Below are 21197 nucleotides of genomic sequence, written 5' to 3'. Positions count from 1 at the left end.
GCTGCTCTGAGCACAATATATACCTCTGCTGGGGTTGTGGGTGGAGGTGAACGTCCTGCACAAGACCCTAACAGCCAATGACAAATGTTTGTTACCTCCAGTAGCAACATTACAGGTACAAATGGAAAACGTTTCAGGTACCAAAGCAGCAGTTTGTCTCCTCGATGATCCAGATTAAGGATCCCAGATAAACACTCAGGGCGCAGATGGTGAGGATGATGGAGGAGATGAATATCGCAGCGTCGGGGTCGACCGTAAAAATGCTTTGAGACGTTACATCATCTGCAAATAAGGAGCACTCAGACTGATGGCAACATCCTTAGTGATTCTAACTCTGCCAGACATACACATACAGACACACAAATGCTCGTTTTAGTAATTTTCTTAAATGTACCATTTATTAATGGAAGTTAGTTGTTTATTTTATATTAGGTGAGTTGGAACCATGTCTGATTTATTTTTGTCAACAAAAAGTTTTTTTATGAATATAGTTTTTGTTTGATTTGTGTTTCATTTCTCATAATCACTGTAGAAAACCTTTGTGTTTTAGACTCCTTGTAGCGCAACGTTGCCCTGAGGCAACAAACCCAAATCTGGTTCCACGAGGTGCCAGGGTCCCATTTTATGATTGATATGTAATTAGGGACCACCAAGCTCCCACAGAATGCAGGAAAATATTTTTTCCCCAACAAATGAAAAGTCATTCCACAGAGGGCTAAAAATGAGTTTAGTTCATTTGAAGTAATGTGAGGAAGGAATCCCACAATGCATTGTGCCAACGGCAGTAGCCACTAATTCAACCACTTTTTTAATTTGTCACAAAGATTAGTTTGAAGCTGTTTAAGGCGAAAAGGTAGACTCCAGCGCTTCATGCATGCAGTCAGTTCATCAAGAACGACAACCTAGGAGTACAGCTCTAATTATTTAAATACTGTTTATGTAATTTTAATACTCAGATTGTTCAAATTACTAAAATTCCACAAGTTAATGTTACTCATTCAGTTAATTTAATGAAAACTACAGTAACGAGGCAATGAATTTTCATATATTTTTTGAGTAAGGAGAACCTATAAGTTTTTGCAGTGTGCATGCATTGTGGTACTGCCTTACTGTGAATAATCCTGGTTCCTTTTCCCAGCAGCACGTGTCCACACGCAGTCACAACACAGTGGTACGTTCCTGCGTCATCAGAGTCGATGTTCTTCAGGAAGAGCTTGTGCACGCACGTTTCTCCGCTTCCTGCCCTCTTACAGCTGCTGGTTTTATCCCCAGATGAGTAAATTATGTCTGGAGGAGAGGCGTGAAGGTTTTTCAGCCACATGACTGCAGTGTGTCCTGCTGAGCACTGACCAGCCTGAACGGTGCAGCTGACGGTCACCGAATCTCCTGGCTGAACTGAGCGGGTCTCTGGCTGCTGGACAACAGAGTCGCTGCTCAGCTTCAAGCCTTGGAAAACAGATTAGATTAAACGTAATGACTGGCACAACGTCGGGTTAATTAGAAATGAATCCTCATTAGACATTAGTACCTTTAAGAAACAGAAAGGTTCCTGATCCAAACTGAACCTTATCCCGGTGCATCTCTCCACAGAAGTATGTTCCAACGTCGTCCCAGGAAGTTGCTGATATCCTCAGGCGATTGCTGATGCCGTCAAACTCAACTGAGAAACGGTTTTCAAATTCACCAGCAACTACGCTCCGGTTGTTCCGAATATCAACTGTTGCGATGGGCTGCAGTCTTCTTCCTGCCGTCAGTTTGTACCACACTCTGTTCAGAGCTGCGCTCTTCGTGTTGCATTCGATGGCGGCCGACTCGCTGAGCTTCAGCGTCTGAACGGAAACGGGCTGAGAGATTTCACTGAACTCGGCTTCACCTGAAGTTGACACCCATTTTATCAGCTTTGCGTTTGAAGACGGAGAGAACGGTTGAACATGAAAAGATGAATTACTCACACAACGAGGAGAGCAGCAGCACCTTCAGAAAGAACACAGCCATCTTTGGTGCTTCTTCTTCTTCCTCAAAGTAGTTCAGAGCTCCTGACATGGCCGACCGTTCCACAGGTTTATCGGTTTGTACCGGCATTGAGCCACGTCTATCATGTCTCATTGGTGGCTTAGTGCCCTCCCACTCATGACTTAAAAACGAGGAGGAAAATTGTTATAAGCACTTATTTCCCAGCTTAATAAAACCAGTGTCAGTTCACCAACAATGTAACTTTTGGCTGATTGGATTTCCAGATCAGTTGCAGCGTTGCCACCACCTGCCAGCCTAATGTCGACCGTTATCACAGCAACGCACTGAGAAACAGGACTTTGAAGCAGCTTTTCAAAAAAAGATTTTGCATCGGTGGACGTTAATGGTTTCACTTTGCCACAAAAAAAACGGATCTGTTTAAATGTAATCACTAGTTTTAACTTTAACATCTCATCTACTTCATCCTTTTAGTTCGTCACAAGTTTAAAATTCACTTCCTCTTGTTCTTTACTCACCCTCTACAGTTCATTTAGTGGCCATGCAACATTTGAAACTTTTTGACATCCTTTCTGTTTGTTTTTGGCGCATCTGTAGCAGGGACTGTTCACAATTCAGAATATTTTTTTAAGTCATCAGTCAACTTCTGCACTGTGAGTCTAATGGTTATGTTAAGAGAACAGAGTTCATTGGTTGAGAGGCAAGGGACGCCGTGGATACAGAGTGATCATGGGGAGAACATGATCACTCGTGTCTTACATTGCAAACGCAATGTAAGACCTTCTCCTAAATCTACAAAATGAAGGATATTCACTCCATGCAGACAGGCTGGGATTCAAACCCAGGACCTGCTTGCGGCAAGCAGTGGTACCAGTTTTGATTATAGCCATAAATCAATCTTAGCCACATTAGCCAAGCTAAAGCTTCTGGCACAAAAACAGATGAAAATGAAATCCAATCAGATTTCATTTGGTCCCACTCAAAATGAGTGGGACCATTTTGATACGCACTAACTCAAGTAAACCAGGTGAATAAAAATATATAAAATTTTTTGTATATATATACTCTGAGTGATATGATTATCTTTGAGTAGTTTACACATAATGTGTGACTATTTAAGTTTTATTACTCCAAAGTTTGTTTATTTTTTACTCTTATATTTGTAGGTCATATATGTTGGGTACATAATGAAAACATTCTGATTTGCAAGCAAATATACAGATTTATAATGTGGTTGACAAATAAATATTTTTTTATTGTTTTTTTTTGTGGTTTTTTTTGGTCCACCATGTAAAACGACTGGGACTTTTTATCTGTAATGGCATCTTTTCCTGTGTTAGACAGAAGTTATCCTGAGAGCTTCTTGAAAAGGTAAATAAATCCTCAAATAGAGGAAAAGCTAGCACGCTAGTCTGCTGTACGCCGCATCCATCCGCCTCATCAGAGGATTTAGCTAGTCAACCGATTGTGACACAAAAGCTAACGACCGTTTTAGCTGACTTACGCAATCTAAGACGACGCAAACTGATAAAATTCCCATCAAATGGATGTAATGCCATGCTAGCACATATTAGCAGTCCACATTTTCACAACTGACCATTGTTACGTTTGTTACTGTTTTGACCATCTGGAGCTGGTTTCTGTTTTCATGTGGAATTAAACTTCGTGGAACCTGTCGACTGAAGAGACTTACTAGATCAGCTGTAACTCATCAAGAGTGGAGGAAACCTCTGGAGTTTGTGTCTGACTGTTACTACAGCAGTATCTGCAAAATGTAGTAGTCCCTTTAAGAGCAGAGGATGTGGCTACTTTAAGAGTAGACCGGGGGTTGATGTGAAGCCAGTTGCTGAGTGATACCTTGCTGTGTGTGAGCAAAGGCCACAGGTACATGCAGAGGCTGAAGCTAGCAGTAACCCCTGACTTCTGATAGTGGTTGTGAGCTACGACTATCAAAAGTCACAGCTCCTTAAATTGAGAGAATTCAATGAAGCATATCTACGCAGAGAGATGGAGGAGCAGCGAAACAAACTGCATTTAATATAAGATCCACATGTGAACATCATGTTTGACAGAATCCTGAAACAACTGGTCCCGATTCTTGGGTCTGTCAATCACCTTGGGTGTCATCGATCCGAGTTGGTGCAGTTTGGTACCATATTTGACCTGTTTCCATTGTAAAAGTGGCCCATACAACCAAACTGCACAGCACCATTCCAGTTCCCAAATCTGTCCATGGGGCATCACAGAGTATAATCCGTTGATTGGGGGACAGAAGTATGTCAATGCTTGTGCATCACGTTTGCTGTCTCACAATTATGACACAACGTTAGGCGTTTGGGTTTAACCCTGCCTGCCCAGTGAGAGTCCACCTAGTGGTGGAAACGCTCTCCTGAATATGTCAGTCTATCAGATAGGATACTGAACCATGGAAGTACTGCAATATTATATCTCAGGTTCAATCATCTTTAGCAATATGAGATTTAAAGGTGATTTCAGAAATTCACTGTACTGACTCTTCCACAAGGACTGATTGTTCAACAACTATACACACGCTGGAAAAGAAAAGACCAAACATGCTCTGAAAAGACATTTTTACATAAAACAAAAACAAAAAACTTTGCCCTGTATCCAAGCTAAAGTAAATCTTGTCAAAAGAATACATGCCGGGGTTCTGTGGTGGTGTAGGGGTTAAGCACAGACCACATATGGAGACTTCAGTCCTCAGGATGGGTGTCATAGGTTCGAGTCCCGGCCTGATGACCTTTTCCCCCCTCTCATAACCCACCTTCCTGTCAATTCACTATCAAATTAAGGCTCCAAAAACCTAAAAAAAAAAAAAAAAAAAAAAGAATACATGCCAGTGGATTTGTTGCATGTTGCTGAGAGTCAATCAAGAAAAACCACAACAAACAAAACTTTGGTCCTTTAGTGTTTGCAGCAAGATGCTGCATATCTTTTCTAGATCTGTTTTAATCCATTGTTATCTGGTGGCCCCTGTCAGAGACAGAGATTTTAAAAAGCTGAACAAAGAAGCCTGAGTCTGTCCTGTTCTGATTCTACAAAAACGATGCTTCATAAAATGAAAAGAATAATGAACAACGCTGACAATCCTCTACACAAGACTCCAGTAAGAGAATGTCCACAGACTGAGGCTTCTTCAGATTTGCTGCAACACAGGTTTTACAGGAGCTCTTTCTTGCCAACAGTCATCATCATCTATAAGAACTCTTTGAAGAAATTAAATTACTAAAACATTTAATTTTCCTTCAGGAATAATACCATATTTTTGTGTGAATAACATTACCCTGAATTCAAAGTTGGCGACTAAGCAAATTATCATAATGTACGCACTGTAAAAACTGGCATCTAAGGGACCAAACACACACAATTTAACCATTTTAATAAGTTTAATAATTTAAATAAGTTTATTCTGTGAAATGTTAAAAAAAAAAAAAAAAAACACAAAAATATTCTCCAGTCGTTGACCCTGAAACAGTCAGAAAGCTGTGCTTCAGTTCTCCAGGCAGCTTTAGGAGAGTGAACTGAACCGTCTCCAGTCTACTGCGTCATAGCTGAGTACACACACTCTGAGCTCTTCCTGTGTCTCCTTGATCTGCTGAGCTGGTTGGCATTTACAGCAGCGTAATGGAGGTCGCCTGCATCTTGGTGAACCTGGTAACAGAACACTCCTGGAATTAGCTTTTTTGTTTGTTTGTTTTTTTTCGTTTTTCTTTTTCAAACTTCAAGATGTGACAATTAATAGTTTGTGAAATACAAGAGATGAGATGAGGTACCTCTGTGCTTGTTGCTGGTTGACATAAAAGTCTTCCATTAAACTCTGTGAAAGGCAAAAGGCATCTTTAGTTAAAAAAAAACATATATATATATATACAGTATATAGTGTATGTCACATTTACACATTTTAGATCATCAAATTTTTATATCAAATGTAGAATTTATAAATACCAAATCTAGTTTTTAAATTATAATTTTGCTTATTAAGAGAACAATGTCATCCAAACCCACTCACTTTTTATCAAAGACTCACTGCCAGTCGTTGCAAATGTCTGATAGCAGTTGCTGTCACTCAGCATGGTACAACCAGATATCAGGCTTAACACCTAATTGGTTTGGAGAGCATTTTCCTAAATAAATGAAATTATAATTTAAAATTTGCCTGTCAGACTTTAGAATTTTTGGACGATCTACAAGGTGCAAGTGTTACAAAACAAAAGCAAAATCTCTAATGGGGAAAATAGATTCGAACAGAAATAACCTGAAGTTTGGCAGCAGTTTCTCTTGTGCATCTTGTGCAGTGTGAAGGCCAGTAACACACTCAGGATGACGGTGAAAATCAAAGCTGCACTTAAGAAATAAACCAAGGACAAAGAGACGGCCTCACCTGCAAACCCAGACAAACCCATACAGACAGAAAGCTTTAGATTCCCTACTAGCAAACCTAAACGTCTCTGAAATGACACAACTCACTTTCCAAGTCCAGCTTCGTCCCGTTTCCAAACAAAACTTGTCCACATGAAGCAACAGCACAGTAATAAGTCCCAGCGTGAGACTTACTCAGGTTCTTTATAGGCAGATCGTACATGCAGGTGTGTGTTTGTGTGTTCTGACTTTTCTCACACTCATTGCTGTTTCCTCGGTGGGTGTAAATGAGTCCTGGATGAGATTCTCCAGAGTGTCTGAACCAGTAAACACTGTGTTCTCCACCACAGCTCCCAGTTTGGACTGTACAGTTCAGAGTCACAGAGCTTCCCGTCTGGACGGCTCCAGATTCCGACTGACGGACCCAAGCTGTGTTTTCCAGAACCGGATTCTTCACACTGACCGTAGCACCCTCCCCAAACTCAAACACAAATGAAATGCCACTTGCACAAAAGTAAGTTCCTGTGTCTGATGGTTTTAAGTCAGAAATACTTAACTGACTTTTCCCATCGATGTTTTCCACGCTGAAGCGTGGGTTGTCCTTGAACTCGTCATGAAAAGTGCCACTTTCAGCAAATTTATAACTGATAGAGATTATCTGCAGCTTCTGTCCCAGAGATTGCTTGTACCAGTAATACCTCGCAGCTTCAGTTCCATAAGAACATTGCAGAGTCACGCTGCTGCCAACTTCAGCTGACACGAAGCTCCTCTCTTGATGAATATATGATTTTCTCAAATAATTCAGCTCAACTGGACAGAAAGGAGGGGAAAATCTCAACCAAAATTACACTTCTCAAAAGATAGAAATGTTCGAAGTAGGATAGACTAGAACGTTAAAATGACCGATCTCATAAAACACAACTCACCTTTTCTCCATAAGAGGACGACCACGAGACAGAAAACAGAGCCTGAAGGTGTCATCCTGCTGAAATGGACGTGTTGAATGCAAAGCACCTTGATGCTCACTGAACTCCACAGAGACAAGGCTGTGCTGATTGGCTACCAGGAGAACATGATCTCATCATCACAGCCACCCATAGAGTCACTTTAGGTCTTAAAGAAGGCAAACATGGAGAGAGCAAAGCTGAAAACCTCACAGGATCCTTCTGATGAAAATCACAAAGAGTGTCTGCTTCAGTCAGACACATCAAAGCTCATCTTTGCTTAGTTTGATGTACATGACAAGAACTTTTGCAGACACAATAAAACCCGATCTTTGTCACAAAACAGAGCAACTATCATTCGTATTAGCGTTACAAGATAGCAAACAAGGTCATATATGGAGCATGGTATACTTAAAGCACCAAATGGTTTTTTGTACCATTTGTGTATCAGTATCCCACGCTGTATTTTCTTTTCTTTTCTCATTCTTTTCTATTCAAAAGAAAAATATTTCTTTTAAATATTTTCGATATTCAAAAGAAACACTCAAAATATCTGTGGCCAGTCTGCCATGGATAATTTGGACACGTTGAAATAATTTGGAGTCACGTTTCAATGAAATATCAATTAAAACTGAGCTGTGAAAAGGCAAAGGTTCCCCTCTAGTTACTTATTCTCCACCACACTCTCTGACCTACAAAGATTCAGTGGGATGAGAGATGGAACTTAGCGATAGATAGCATAAATATTGCAGATATGCCTCACTGCTTTGGAATTTACATGAGTGCATCCAAACGTTGTGAAATAACTTCGATATTATTCTTAGACGGTCAGGCAATCGGTACATAGTGAGGCTACTCTCACCTGACGCAGTAACACAGTGTATATTTTACACCATTTATCCCTATGAATGGTGTAGTGTATATGCACTGCATAAAATAAAAACAAAGCTCTCCGGTCAAGCTGCCTATTTTAACTTTATTTTAATAACGCCTGTATTCTAATCTGCTGATAGTCGACAAAGCCAATGAGAACACGATGATTGTTTTATTTTATACTGGTTCAGTTAAGATGAAAGAATCTGACCTAAGAGGCAAAAAATGCCTTTAGGTTACAGTATGTAATTATATAACCCACTTATTTATTTAAATATGTAACAAAATATTGTATATATATATATATATATATATATTATATTATTATTAGAGCCAGAATATTATATCAGCAAACCATTTTGATGTTCTACAGCAGCGGTGGCCTTTTAAGTATACAGGATATGATATAGATCATAAGACTTCCTGAGAGAAACCAAAGAAGACACAAAGAAGAGCCGAGTCTCTTACATGTTCACGTAACAAACCCTGTTCAAAGAACGCTGCGATCGATCCAGTTGATAACAGACCGCAGAGGAAGCTGTGAACAGATTCTTACATCACTGGGTTGGCATTGAGCTAAATGCTAGCTTAATCTTTCCCAGGTCAGATTTGTGTACAGACTGTTAAATGTAGACAAAAGCAGCCGTCATCTGAAGGTGATGCAGTCATATGCAGCTAAATCCGAAATCATTTATTTCGATTTACAGTTACTGTAATCAAATGAGACAGTAGTTTCTGCAAGTAATGAAACAATGTCAATAAAATCTTTGCTTTTTTATTACAATGCCATGTTGAATATTATTTACACTGTTTGTAAAAAAAAACAAAAAAAACAATGGAAAAGTCCTTTTTGACATTACAGCAGCCTTTCCCTTTTTACAATTGCTGACCAGGTTTTCTGGCTTGTTTTCACTGGTATTTTAAAGATTTTTCTTTGTTGGTGAGTTCTGAGTCTTTGAGTGTTTGAAGGATTCTTTACCCTCACTGAAAAATGTAGAGTCTCCACCAGATGGACTAGATTATTTCTAATCCAAAATAAAACGTTGGTAAAAGTAAATAAATTGATTCACACCTAAATTTGCCAATACATAATTTTAGGGTCAGTTGCATTATCTTAATCATTTTACAGTATTTAATCATCAAAGAAAGAATTTGTGGATAACAGCTGTATGCAGTTGTTCATTCTCAGTTTCCGTCGGCATCGGCGTCACACTTTAAAGCTCTAGTGATAAAAATAAAATCACATTCAGACTTCCTGTTGGGGCCATTCTGAATACAGGTGTTTAAGAAGAAGATGTGCTGAAAGCCCATTTTTAGACTGTTAACCATAAAGAGACAGTGGGGCTTTGAGACTGTTGTGTAAAAGCAACACCACCAGAACAGACAGTTTCTGAAATCTAGCACACCTCATAACTTCACCTCAATACGAATTTGTAAGTAAACATTCAAGTAAACATTTTACATGTTATTTCTGGTGGGTTTTCTTGTCAATGTGACACTGCACCTAAAATCTTAAAAGAAAAAAATTATCAATAGCAGGAACAATAACTTAGCAAATGACCAATACCAACCTTTGTGGTTGGTTTGAAAAAAAAAATTTTCTCAGTTTTCCAAGATAGTAAAGTTAGTCTGGTTCTGGCCACATAATGCACAGATGCAGTTTACATAGAAATGTTGTTCCATTTTTATCGACTTTCCAATGCAAGACCTTCGTTTCTGTGACTGTTCACAACCCGTATTTGCTATGTCATACAGGAACTCAGATTCCACAAGTCTCCTCTCCAACAGACCAAAAGTGTCAGAATTTGTCAAATGTTGAATTTCTTCCAGAGAATTTTCTCTTAAATTCTTAGATTTGAGTCTTATCAAATGGAAAGCCGTTTATACTTTTGTGAATAGTATTCCTCAGAAGCTTTGATTTTTTTTTTTTTATCTGAATATTCTGAATAGAATCTGTCTTCTGACACACAACCCAGTGAGTTGGTTCTTGAAAGATGGATGTTTGGTTATGAGTTGTACATTTTTGAACAAATGTCCTTTCCTTTACATAGACATTTTGATTTTAGAATTCAGTTCTGCTTCATATCTTTAGTATCATTCCTCATCACTTGGTTTTATGTATGAAGCATAGCCAGCGAAATCAAAAGTGAAGCAGGAGTCTTTTGGGGGCCTGAGGTAGAGCTTCCTGTGTTTGAGTTTCCATCAGTGGAAACTTCTGCTGTTTTAGTCATACCACCTTCACCACAGCAGTGGAGGGACATCATTATACACTAAAAGGTGTGATCTGCTGGGCTAAAGATGATCGCAATAAGCTTCAGTGTCTGTATTTTATTTTCAGAGTCATCCTTAGTAAGACACATATACTTATATATATATACACGTGAACAAAATCTCTGCTACCCCTTAGTTAATGACTGAAAAGCTCACAATGGTCAGTGAAGCAAACATGGAAGCAAACATTTAAAAGAAATAAACTAATGACACAGGCCTGGACAAAAGGGAGGATACCTCTAGAATCGGTAGAAAACAATTCGAAAATAGGACAGTCTGCCTCGTTAATGGGTGACAAGTAGTCACTGTGCTGTTTGGTGACCACACTGAACACAGACCACTGGAGGCCAAGGAAAGAGTTGATCCTAGAGATTAGGAAGAACATTGTAGAGAAGCATGTCCTGTGGCAACAGTTGTCCATATAACTGAGATGTTTAAGGTCCACAGGACTGTGGTCAAACTCTTTGGCTGAAGGAGGAAAATTGACGATAAATTAAAGAGATGCATGATTCAAATGGTAACTAAAGAGCCCAGAACAACTTCCAAAGAAATGAAAGGTGAACTCCAAAGTCAAGGAACATGAGTGCCAGATGGCAGCATCCATCACTGTTAGTCAAAGTGGAATTCATCGGAGACTACCAAAGAGGAAAGCAAGGTATAAAAAGGTGAGAGTAGACTTGGCCATAATGCACAGTGACAATGGCCTTTGTATGCTGTTGTTCTTTGCCAATTGACAGTGATCCTTTAGATGCTTGGCAAAGGTAACCTGAAGAGTGGATGGCGCCACAATGGACAATATGAAGGAGAAGGTTGGAAACCAAAATCAAGACAATACAGAAGAAGTAAGCCAATTGTCGGAATTCCAGAAAGGTGCATTCAGAAAGGAAATACCCCAGACATGCAAACAGAAAATTAGCACATACAGCTGTTTCTCCACAACATGGAAGCTCCTGTCAGGCATCATCCCTTGGACTTTCATTCATCTGATGACTTTGAATTGACTTCCATTCACCTTAGTAACTCCAGTTATGTGGAATCCAGTCATTTTCCCCTAGCCCTGATCATTACTAATCTATTCCAAACTCTAACCTTAACCAAAAAGTAATTCACACCATACCTCTGACTAGCAGAGCTTAGCGCAACTGCAAAACAAATAGAGGACTAGGAAAATGTGTTAATTTTCCACAAATGACCTCCCTTTGTTGGTGAAAATGGTGAATGTAATTCTCTATATATACTCTATATTCTCTATATACAGAGACTTATACTTGCACACACACTGCAAGTATATGGTGTGTGTGTGTGTGTGTGTGTGTGTGTGTGTGTGTGTGTGTGTGTGTGTGTGTGTGTGTGTGTGTGTGTGTGTGTGTGTGTGTGTGTGTGAGTGTGTAATGATGTAAAATGTGATGTTAAGAAATAACACTCTTGGCCCACTTCTGTTCTTTGACCTCGGTGGTCTGAATGTACAGGCTGTGGTAAATTTGCTAAAGTTGTTGACTAAGTGTAGACGAAGCTTAAGAGGCAAACACTTTTCTCACCTAAACCCAAACTTCCTGAGTTTTGCAGAGACAAAAGGTACAGACCCACATCAGTATTTCTCGGAAAAAGTCAAGTCTAAAATGTGAAATTAATCCCATCATTGTTTGGCTGTTGTTTTTTTCTACATAGTGGCAGCTATGCAAACTTCTTGGAGAAAGATCCCTGGTCAGGATTTGAACACACAAAATTCTTGCTGCAAGGCAATGGCACTAACAATTTCCCTTCTGTGTAATCCTGATGGGGAGAAGAAGGTGATTTAGTTTAATTAAAAGCACAGATACAAAAAGAAAAAAGTGTTTAACTGTCTCAAGAAGCTCATACTACGCTTGTACAACTATCTATCAACTGTACCAGTGATTCTCACTGTCATAACCCTTCGCATAACCCTAACTCTGAAGTGTAACTCAGAGTCGTAAGCGTAAAGCAGCAAAGCAGCAGGAACAAATAAGCTGCATCAAAGCTACGACCACGTATACATCCTGTCAGGACGGAGGAGAGGTGGAGCCGACAAAACCACTGAGGCTGTGGTCGATGTGAGCGGCCTGGACCGTAGCGGGAGCACAGCAAAGACAAATGCTTTTCTGGTTTCTGTTTTCGTAAACCAGCCGTAACACTCAAATGACATTGCTCTCCTGTTGAGGTGACGAGTTTAAAGTTGAGGAAAGCTGTTTAGAGCTTCAAAGCTCTAAACAAGATGCCATTTTATGAAATTTAAACTCCTTTTTTGTCACTTGACCACAGTGTCCCTTTTGTCATTTCTATTTTTTGAAACAACAGTTATGTTATCTGTGTGCATTGTTTATTTTAAAATACAATGTTGGTGCAAACTTCTTAGTCGGGTGACCAAACCTACGTGATCACAAAATGTTTGCCAGAGTGAATTCTCCGAAATGCTGGTGAAATGCTGCCCTCTGTTGGCCAGAGTCTTAACTGAACAAAATTGTTTATTTTTCCACCTGAATTGGAAAACGTTACGTTAGGTTTGTAACGTAACAAATACAAGCCTTTAAGGAGTGTTTAGGTTTACAGATTTTTACAGAGCCTTGCAAAAGTATTCAAACGGCATACGCCTTTTTTCATTAGGTTATGTTGCAGATTGATCCCATTCTTCTTTGTAAAATAGCTTACAGTCGAATTCCATAGAAAGGGTCTATTAATAAATCTTCAATTCTCACTATTGATTTAGATTTCAGCTTTGACTGGGCCATTGTAATAATTATTTTTGCTCTGAATTCCCACAACTTTAAATAATATATTCACCTGACCTTTAAATCTAACATTGACAGAGAGCCTTCATTGTTTTATAGTTGATGTACACCAGTCAGCTGAGTAATGTTTAGTTGCTTTTTATTGTTTTATTGCATAATTCAAGCAAGCCATTCCTGTAAACTATTATCATTTCAGAGTATGAAGAACTCATTTCTTATCAGTTTGTTGCGCATCTTATTGTCCTGCAGTCAGTTCAGCCAACTGTTATTGACTTGTTTATGTCAAGGAGTCGGGCCAACAGCCAGGTTCAGTTTGTTTTAGCAAGGCCAACAGCTTACAGCTGCTTTCATATTGCAGTTTAATATGTAACTTAACCCCAGTGCTTTTTGTTAAATTGCTCACAGTTGGCTTATCAGTTTCACTGTTCTTATTGTCAGTTTCGATCAAGGAACTAGTTGAGTGATTCTTTCCGTCACTTGCCTGATCCCCAAGAACAACACTATGTCAACATCCATAAAAATCATAAATTTATGATGAGATTTATCGGAAGAAGATCATATTATCTCAGAACGATGAGGTTTGTCCTTTGAGGGTTATAATGTCTTGTTTACCTACAATATTTACACCTCAGGTGTGTGCGAAAGAATAAATGGAAATAAAACTTACATAGTATGAACACGGTTATACTGTGTGAATTAAATTTCTGTGCAATCAAAAAACCTGCAAGCAATGCACTTACAGGTGAAACCAACAGTTTACGTACACTTTCTTTTGTTTTAGGTCAGCTAGAATTACCAGATTTATTTCTATTTGCTAAATGCCACAATATCGAGAGAAAGAATAAGTTAAGAGATTTATTTTTGAATGTCTTCAAGGTCAGAAATTTACATACTGCCATTTAGTTTTTGGTAGCAACTCCTTTGAAAGGCATGACTAGGGTCAAACATTTTGGGATTCCTTACAGGATCTTCTGCCAATAGTTAGCTGGAGTTCTGGCCCGTTCCTTCTGACAGAACTGGTGGAACTGAGTCAGTTTGGCAAGTCACCTCACTCACACACACACCAGGTCTACAGACTGAGATCAGGGCTTTGTGATGGCCACCAAACCATTGACCACTTCACCAATATTGTACATTTGGAAGATCCATTTATGGAGAGTTTTCACTTCCTGGTTGACGCCGTTTGTCTTTGTCAACATAATCTCTTTCCTCATGATGTAATCTAGTTTATGAAATGCACCAGCTCCTCCTGAAGCAAACAGCCCCTCAACGTGATGCTTCCACCCCAACTGTGTAAAACACCCCAACTACCTCCAGCTACCTCATTCCAAGGTAGCTGGAATGAGCTACCTTGTACCATTCGATCTCTGGATTGTATAGACACTTTTAGGAAACAACTTAAGACCCACTTTTTTAAACTTGCTTTTTAGCTTAATACTGTGTTTTATTGTTTTGTATGTTGCTTTTATTTTATTTTTTACACTTTGTGCAGCACTTTGTGACCCTGGTCTGTGAAAAGCGCTATAGAAATAAAGTTTACTTACTTACTTACTTACTTACATGATGCTTTACACAGTTGGTATGGGGTTCCCAGGTTTGCGCGTGACCCCTCTTCCTCCAAATGTACCGATGGTCATCATGGCCAAACAGTTCCACTTAATTTCATCAGACCACAGAACTCGCCTCCAAAAAATACAGGTCTTTGTCCCCGCTGTATGCACTTGCAAACTGCAGTCGTTTTATTTATTTTTTGGTTCTTTTGCTGTAATTGCTTCCTCTTTAATGACCAATGTTTCAGCCCATGATTTTTCCCTGTGGACTTTTCTGTGTGGACATTGACATTCTCTTACCCCATCTAAGCCATCATATTCACAAAGTCTTTGGCTTTTGTCCTGGAGTCGATTTGTACAACATAGGTTTTTATCACTGTTTTATCACAAAACAGGAAATGCAATGCAACACATTTGCACGAATAAGGAAAAAAGAAAGTGGCTCAAATGCATAAAAGCAAGCACAAAATTTATGTCATTTTTTTTAAAGAAAGTTTTATTAACATATGTAAAAACCAAAACATTACACTACAATGCAAATTTCTAATATCTAAAAAGTATACAGCTTAACCTAACAAATCTACATTTTGCACTAATTCATTTATATTTTTAACACTCATTTCCTAATCACTGCAACTCATGTTTGGATCTTCCAAGATTTCAGAAAGTATTCATTTTACTGCCTGTGTCTTAAAAATGCAGCACTTCCTTACTAGACTGTTAACACTGACTGACAAAACCAGTAAAGCACCAAATGAAGGATTTAGAAAGAATGCTTCTATAAACAATTCGGTAGGCTATAAAATGATTTGGAATAGCCATGCAATTAATAAAAACTGATTTCATATGATCAAATTCCAAACAAAGCTGCATTCTTTTACAACACCTTACATGAGGGAGTCATGGGTCAAGGGGAGATGATACTGGAAGTTACAATGACAGAGAATGCTTAAAGTCAAATGAGTCCATTTGACTTTAATGGACTCATTAAAGTCCATTAAGGAGTCGTAAGGAGTACATGCTGCAGAATATTGGCAGCCGATCTTATGAGAAACCAAAATGCAACCCCAATCAAACACCTGTCAAACAATCCATCTACCTTTACTCACCGTTTTGACCGTCATCACATGGTCAGACTACTGGTGTATTACATTTGGGTTGTGATACTAACACCTGTACTCAAGTGCTATGGCCTTACAAACTCATTTATACACAACTATACACAAGTATTCTCAAGTTCCGATAGAAGATGACCTTCATGCTTAAATTGTGCTCAACTAGTTTTGCCAGTGAGTAAATATAAATAAAGAGGTAATTTGTTGTATCAAATTACCAGGTTGATGCAGGTTGAAATCAAGGACTGATATCAACCTGCATGACTGATTTTACCTAGCAAAACTGACATAACCTAAACACGAGGCTGTATTGGTAAGTTGTCTTACCTGTTCATCATGAGGGTGCTCAGCTGCCTTTGATGTAATCCTGACCCCGCATGCAAATAAATTAGCCTCTGCTATTAAATGTTCGCTGCCTCTTCGTTCTTTTGTTGTTTTTTTGCGGTTCAAATGGGGAAAATAGCAACATTTTGGCATAGACAGAAGGGGTAAGTTGGGCATTCTGCAGATGGAAAGAGTAAACTTTGGGATCTCACAAGAAAGACGGCACGTTCTTTATCTAACACACCGACTTTGACCAGGTTATTTATTACGCCAACAAGTAAGACAGTGCCTATAAAACGTATTCACCCCTAGGATGTTTTATCCTTTTGGTTGTTTTTAAAAATCAATCGTGATCAAAGTAGTTTTTTTCTTTTTAGATAAAAACTTAGCAAATAACCTCCCTCCACCCCATTTATCCTTTAAAAATTGACGACATAAATCTGCTTTCATAGCAACAAAAGGTTTACACTATCATTGTTGGAGAATTTAGTGTTTTACTGACATGACGGAACAAACGTGCAACTACAATTCTGTTCGGGGGCCAAAGTTTTGATGTTATTATGTTGCAGGCATAATTTAGGTTTGTCAGACTCACATAGATCAAAATCATTTAAACGATGCAAAAAAGTAAAGAAAATGAAACATACGATGCGTTTACTCAGACGATAAAGCAATAAAAATACTACTAGTAGAATTATTCCCAAAAAAATGTAAAAGAAAAAAAGAATTCTCCCAAGTTAAAACAAAAAGAGACGTCGACGCCGCCGGTGTGGCTCTTCTCGTAATCATCAAAGGCCTACACGACGCGCCAAGCCGCAGCGATGAAGAGATAGAGATGCGTGACTCAGGAGGCGCCGAGCCGCAACGCAGTCGGACAAAATTCCTGAAAAAGAGCAAATTACAAAATGAACTATCTGCAGATGTAGAATCAAAGCGCGCAGTTTCATCACAGTTCTTGCTGCCTTCTGAGGTCAGAACCTTAAAATCTGTCCGACAGAAACTTTACGTCATAGATTTGAATCTCATAATAGGAATGTTCAAGCTAATGCACTGACTAGAATCCAAACCACTCAGACACAAAAGTCTGCCTCTAACTTTAGAGGTACGTAATGCATTTTAAAGCGGGATGTGAAGACGACGGGATCTCTGATCTATGCTCACCTTCAATTGTCAATATGCATAACGTGCAGGTGGCGGAGGTAGCCTGCCTGCATAGGGGTCCATTGCGCGTGGAACGCCATATGCAGGGGCCCGGGAAACAGGAGAGAGTCGAGAGCGCTCATAAGCATAGCCGTTACTGGGCGGAGGGGGCAACGGTGCGTTAGGAGCCCTCCTGATTGGGCTGCGATCTCGGGCGTAGTACGATGAGGGGGTAGGCGGAGGGGGTGGAGGGAGGGGTCGACGCTCATATGGATTAAGCGGTGAGGTCAGAGGGCGGTCTCGAACGATAGAAGAGGGCGGAGGAGGTGGGGGTATAGCACGATGCTCTTCATAGGGAGATCTGGCATACTGACGAGCTCGGTACTTCTCGTAGTAATCTACTACGCTGTATCGCTCCCTTTCGCTGTCATAGGGTCGCTCTAAATAAACTGACCGCCTGGGGGGAGGGGGTGGCAGAGGAGGACCTGGGTAACCAGGGGGCATGGGGCGAGCCCTCAGGTAGCCCGGTGGGGGAGGCTCAGGCCGCTCTCCTGGATAGTGTGGAGGCCAGTAGCCTCCCCTGTCTGGGGGAGGAGGTGGGTAGTCTTCACATTCTTCATACCTCGGTCGACTCTTAGAAACCTGAACGTGGATGTGTTTGTCTACAAAATAAAAGAAAAGACAGAAATTACATGGTGAGTTTGATTTTAGAAATACATTTTACTTTCTCGCCACTTCTAAATGTTTTTTCTTACCTTGAAACTCAGAGTTATCCAGTTCTTTCATAGCATCCATGGCCTCATCATAGTTAGGCATGTGCACAAAAGCAAAATTCTTGACAACAGCACACTCTGTGACCGTACCGTACTCTTCAAACAGAGCACGGAGTTCGTCATCAGCTCCTTTTTCTACATTGGCTACATGCAGTTTCACGGGGCCCTGGTTCTTCCCGTGGCTGGCCTCGACGTTGATCGCTGTGCCGTGGAGCTTGTGCTGATGAAGGGTCCTGATGGCTTTGGTGGCAGCCTTACGGTCATCCATATGGACAAAGGCAAAGTTCTTGATGATGGCGCATTCAGTGACCATGCCGTACTCCTCAAAGAGCTCCTTGATCTCATCCTCGGTAGCTTCTTGAGGAAGGTTCCCCACAAAAATCTTCACCATTGCTGAGGATCTGTTTAAAAGCAAAATGGGATAGGAAAGTTATGTAAACTGAGGACAGAAAATGCAACAGTTTTCCTGCACCTTAACACAGTAAATCAATGTCTCCAAGTCAGAACACTAGCCCTTCCAGACCCAGGCTATGGTGTGGAAAATGCTGGCCGAAACCCAGAGGAGCCAACACCCTCTTCCCCGCGATGACTGACATGTAACAGCACGAGGTCATTGCTATATAGTATTGCAATTATCAAATGATGATAATTTCCATTTTGTAGTCATCAAGCTGAACATTTAACTTTTTCTCTGCAGTGAGAACGTTTTGAGATCAGGTAACATTTCACCAATCGAAGTGATCATAATTTGGCAAGGCTCTGATCGTTTCCTGACTCGCTCCCCTCGGCGGGAGAAAAACCCTGCAGAAGAGGATCAGCTGTGCTGGACGCTCAATTAAAGCGTCCAGATCAATGATGACAGTCTGACAGAAATTGTTCTTATATTGATTGATGGTGAGCTCCGCGACGTTCCCTGTGCGTAAAGTTGAAGCTGTCTGCGCACCAACTGGTCAGATGCGAGTTATCACAGTCTGGATACGAAACCAGCAGATGCTCTCTGTACTTATCAAGATGAGGGTGAGGAGGGAATGTGATATATTACTTCAGTTAAGTTTTTACTGGTTTCGTTTTTAGACCACCATTGGAATAAGAAATGTAACTACATATTGTTTATTTGGTGTTTGTCATATGATGTGTGATTAATTGGAGTGTAACGGTGAAGCTGTGTGCACATTTCCTGCGCTTGTTAGAGTCTAACTGACATCTACACTTTAAATTTTTTCCTTCCTCAACAGTCAGCTGCTACTCCTCTACTTAAACTACAATATGTAGATCGACACAACTTGGATCGCACATTCTCTTTAGGTTTTCTTTATGTACTGCAGGCTAAATGCGCCAGAAACCCGAGCCAGCCAAATATCTTTATTTTTGTGCAACAGCCTTCTTTTTATATTGCTGCACAGTGTCGCAGTAGGTAGCACTGTTGCCTTGCAGCAAGAAGGTCCTGGGTTCGAATCCCGGCCCGGGATCTTTCTGCATGTTCTTCATGTCTCTCCGGGAACTCTGGCTTCCTCCCACAGTCCAAAATTCTCTAAGTGTGTGTGTGAATGGTTGTTTGTTGCCCTGAGACAGACTGGTGACCTGTCCAGGGTGACCCCGCCTCTCGCCCCAAACGTTCATTGAAGATAGACACCAGCACCCTTCCTGACCCCAGTAGGGGATTTTTATATTGCCAGTAAACAAAAAAAAGTGAAAACTATTTAAGAACTTAAATTACTTAAATATCAAGTGAAAATAGTAGGGGAAAAAAGTAGAAAATAATCCTAAAATGTTTTAAAGGATAAATATTTGACGGGTCCACCAAACCTGCTGTCACACGTCCTGCTCTAATTTTCTGTGATGGAAAATTAGAGATTTGTACTTTTTTCTGATTTATTAAATCTCACAATTGATAAACTATAATTTAATGAGACCTTATTTGATGAAACTAGACATGGACTAGATCTACTAATTTGATGGTAACGTCAATGTATTTATTGTTAAACTCTTATTTTCTGCTGTACTCGGCAATACAAACGTACATAACATTTTTTTACATCAGGGGACACAAGGAGAGGAGAAAAACACAGATCAATACACAAATTGCGTAGACATGCATATTAAACTTGCCAAGAACCTGGTTTTCACTGCTAATGACGTATTAAGAGCTGAAGGCTCTAGCTTGATGCCGCGTGAACTATCCCGCTTTTTCTACTGATAAGCCGCTTTCATTAAAGTCATTAAAGTTCAACTTTAATGACTATCGCGTTTATTTCGTAAACGTAAAATCTTGAACAATAACTTGAGCCTTCCGTAGCTTTACTTTAGGTTAGCCATTAAATGTAACAATTCTTGCAACAAGAAAAGACGAACAAACGCTCAAAAGGAGAAACAATTGATTCGGAAATGCTAAATAAAACATAATGCAGCTATACAAGGGCATATATTCTCAGTACCTTCGTATTAAACAGCCAAGTTTATCTCACGAGGTATTCTCCTCACAACTTCCGTCAAAATTGACGACTTCCGCTTCTTTCACACAACGACGTGAAGCACGCCGCGCGCTGCTGTGGAGGGCAACATAATCTACATTATTCATAAAAGCGACAGGAATAAAAAAATGTTATAAATCACACTTCAATCTAGTATAAGTGAACTTGTAATTTTCTTTGTCATATTTACTAAGGACAACGACACAGCATTTTTATTTTTTGCTAATTCTAGTGTTTTATGCCAAAATTTCAGTGCTGATTATCACTAGATACATTTTTCCTCAAAACTTTGGCGCAGCCTGTTGTTGCTTATCAAATAGGCAGGATAAATCCGTTGTTACTTTCCAAGGATACATTGAAACTTTACAGAATATCAGATATGAGAACAAAATGTTAGGCAAAACCCACAATAAACAAGCACAGACCCTTTAAGCATCGTATGTTTGAGCCCGCCATCACCTTAACATCCAAATTGTTTGAGCCAAAGGTGGAAGGTTGAGAATTTGGGGTTGCTTTGCAGCTTTCTACTTGAGTTGACCCTGAACTGCTCTTTATATCTAAGGTAACTGGAGCCACATGTGAAGTTTCACTTCTGAAGTTTAGTCCACAGGCTGAATAGACTTTAAAATAACCGGAAA

General features: G+C 39.8%; 3 protein-coding genes across 4 annotated transcripts; all 3 read right to left on the bottom strand.

Moving 5' to 3' along the window:
* Positions 1–133: 133 nt before the first annotated feature.
* LOC114157842 (uncharacterized) lies at positions 134–2082 on the bottom strand. Its single transcript, XM_028039010.1, has 4 exons — positions 1953–2082; positions 1521–1873; positions 1111–1438; positions 134–282 (listed from the first exon to the last, which is right to left on the bottom strand). Exons 1-4 carry the CDS (start codon positions 2080–2082, stop codon positions 134–136), a joined length of 960 nt encoding a protein of 319 aa, XP_027894811.1.
* A 2800-nt stretch (positions 2083–4882) lies between these two features.
* Positions 4883–8175, bottom strand: LOC114157800 (V-set and immunoglobulin domain-containing protein 2-like). Its single transcript, XM_028038962.1, has 5 exons — positions 7278–8175; positions 6460–7161; positions 6248–6373; positions 5766–5809; positions 4883–5643 (listed from the first exon to the last, which is right to left on the bottom strand). Exons 1-5 carry the CDS (start codon positions 7330–7332, stop codon positions 5530–5532), a joined length of 1041 nt encoding a protein of 346 aa, XP_027894763.1. The 5' UTR covers positions 7333–8175; the 3' UTR covers positions 4883–5529.
* A 7036-nt stretch (positions 8176–15211) lies between these two features.
* Positions 15212–20937, bottom strand: LOC114157799 (RNA-binding protein 4B-like). 2 transcript variants are annotated; one of them, XM_028038960.1, is made up of 4 exons: positions 20524–20804; positions 18071–18489; positions 17337–17977; positions 15212–17058 (listed from the first exon to the last, which is right to left on the bottom strand). In XM_028038960.1, the coding sequence occupies exons 2-3, from the start codon at positions 18477–18479 to the stop codon at positions 17346–17348; spliced, it is 1041 nt and encodes a 346-aa protein (XP_027894761.1). In that variant the 5' UTR covers positions 18480–18489; positions 20524–20804; the 3' UTR covers positions 15212–17058; positions 17337–17345. The 2 variants fall into 2 exon arrangements, with proteins under 2 accessions (XP_027894761.1, XP_027894762.1); XM_028038961.1 differs by having other exon boundaries at positions 15212–17977; positions 20524–20937.
* Positions 20938–21197: the final 260 nt, after the last annotated feature.

The sequence above is a fragment of the Xiphophorus couchianus genome, chromosome 14 (assembly GCF_001444195.1).
Source record: "Xiphophorus couchianus chromosome 14, X_couchianus-1.0, whole genome shotgun sequence".
In the NCBI taxonomy this organism is placed as follows: Eukaryota; Metazoa; Chordata; class Actinopteri; order Cyprinodontiformes; family Poeciliidae; genus Xiphophorus; species Xiphophorus couchianus.
Note: the sequence above shows the minus strand (reverse complement) of the source record. Positions and strands in the feature narration are given on the sequence as shown.

Bases quoted from the DNA above. Each gene is read 5' to 3' on its own strand.
- LOC114157842 (XM_028039010.1), bottom strand. From the start codon at position 2,082: ATGCCGGTACAAACCGATAAACCTGTGGAACGGTCGGCCATGTCAGGA. The intron at 1,874-1,952 runs GTGAGTAATTCA...TGTCAACTTCAG, and splicing joins GCTGCTGCTCTCCTCGTTGT to GTGAAGCCGAGTTCAGTGAA. The intron at 1,439-1,520 runs GTCTAATGAGGA...CAAGGCTTGAAG, and splicing joins TGTTTCTTAAAGGTACTAAT to CTGAGCAGCGACTCTGTTGT.
- LOC114157800 (XM_028038962.1), bottom strand. From the start codon at position 7,332: ATGACACCTTCAGGCTCTGTTTTCTGTCTCGTGGTCGTCCTCTTATGG. The intron at 6,374-6,459 runs GTGAGTTGTGTC...CTGGGTTTGCAG, and splicing joins GACGAAGCTGGACTTGGAAA to GTGAGGCCGTCTCTTTGTCC. The intron at 5,810-6,247 runs GTTATTTCTGTT...TGCCTTTCACAG, and splicing joins AAACTGCTGCCAAACTTCAG to AGTTTAATGGAAGACTTTTA.
- LOC114157799 (XM_028038961.1), bottom strand. From the start codon at position 18,479: ATGGTGAAGATTTTTGTGGGGAACCTTCCTCAAGAAGCTACCGAGGAT. The intron at 17,978-18,070 runs GTAAGAAAAAAC...TTTATTTTGTAG, and splicing joins GGATAACTCTGAGTTTCAAG to ACAAACACATCCACGTTCAG.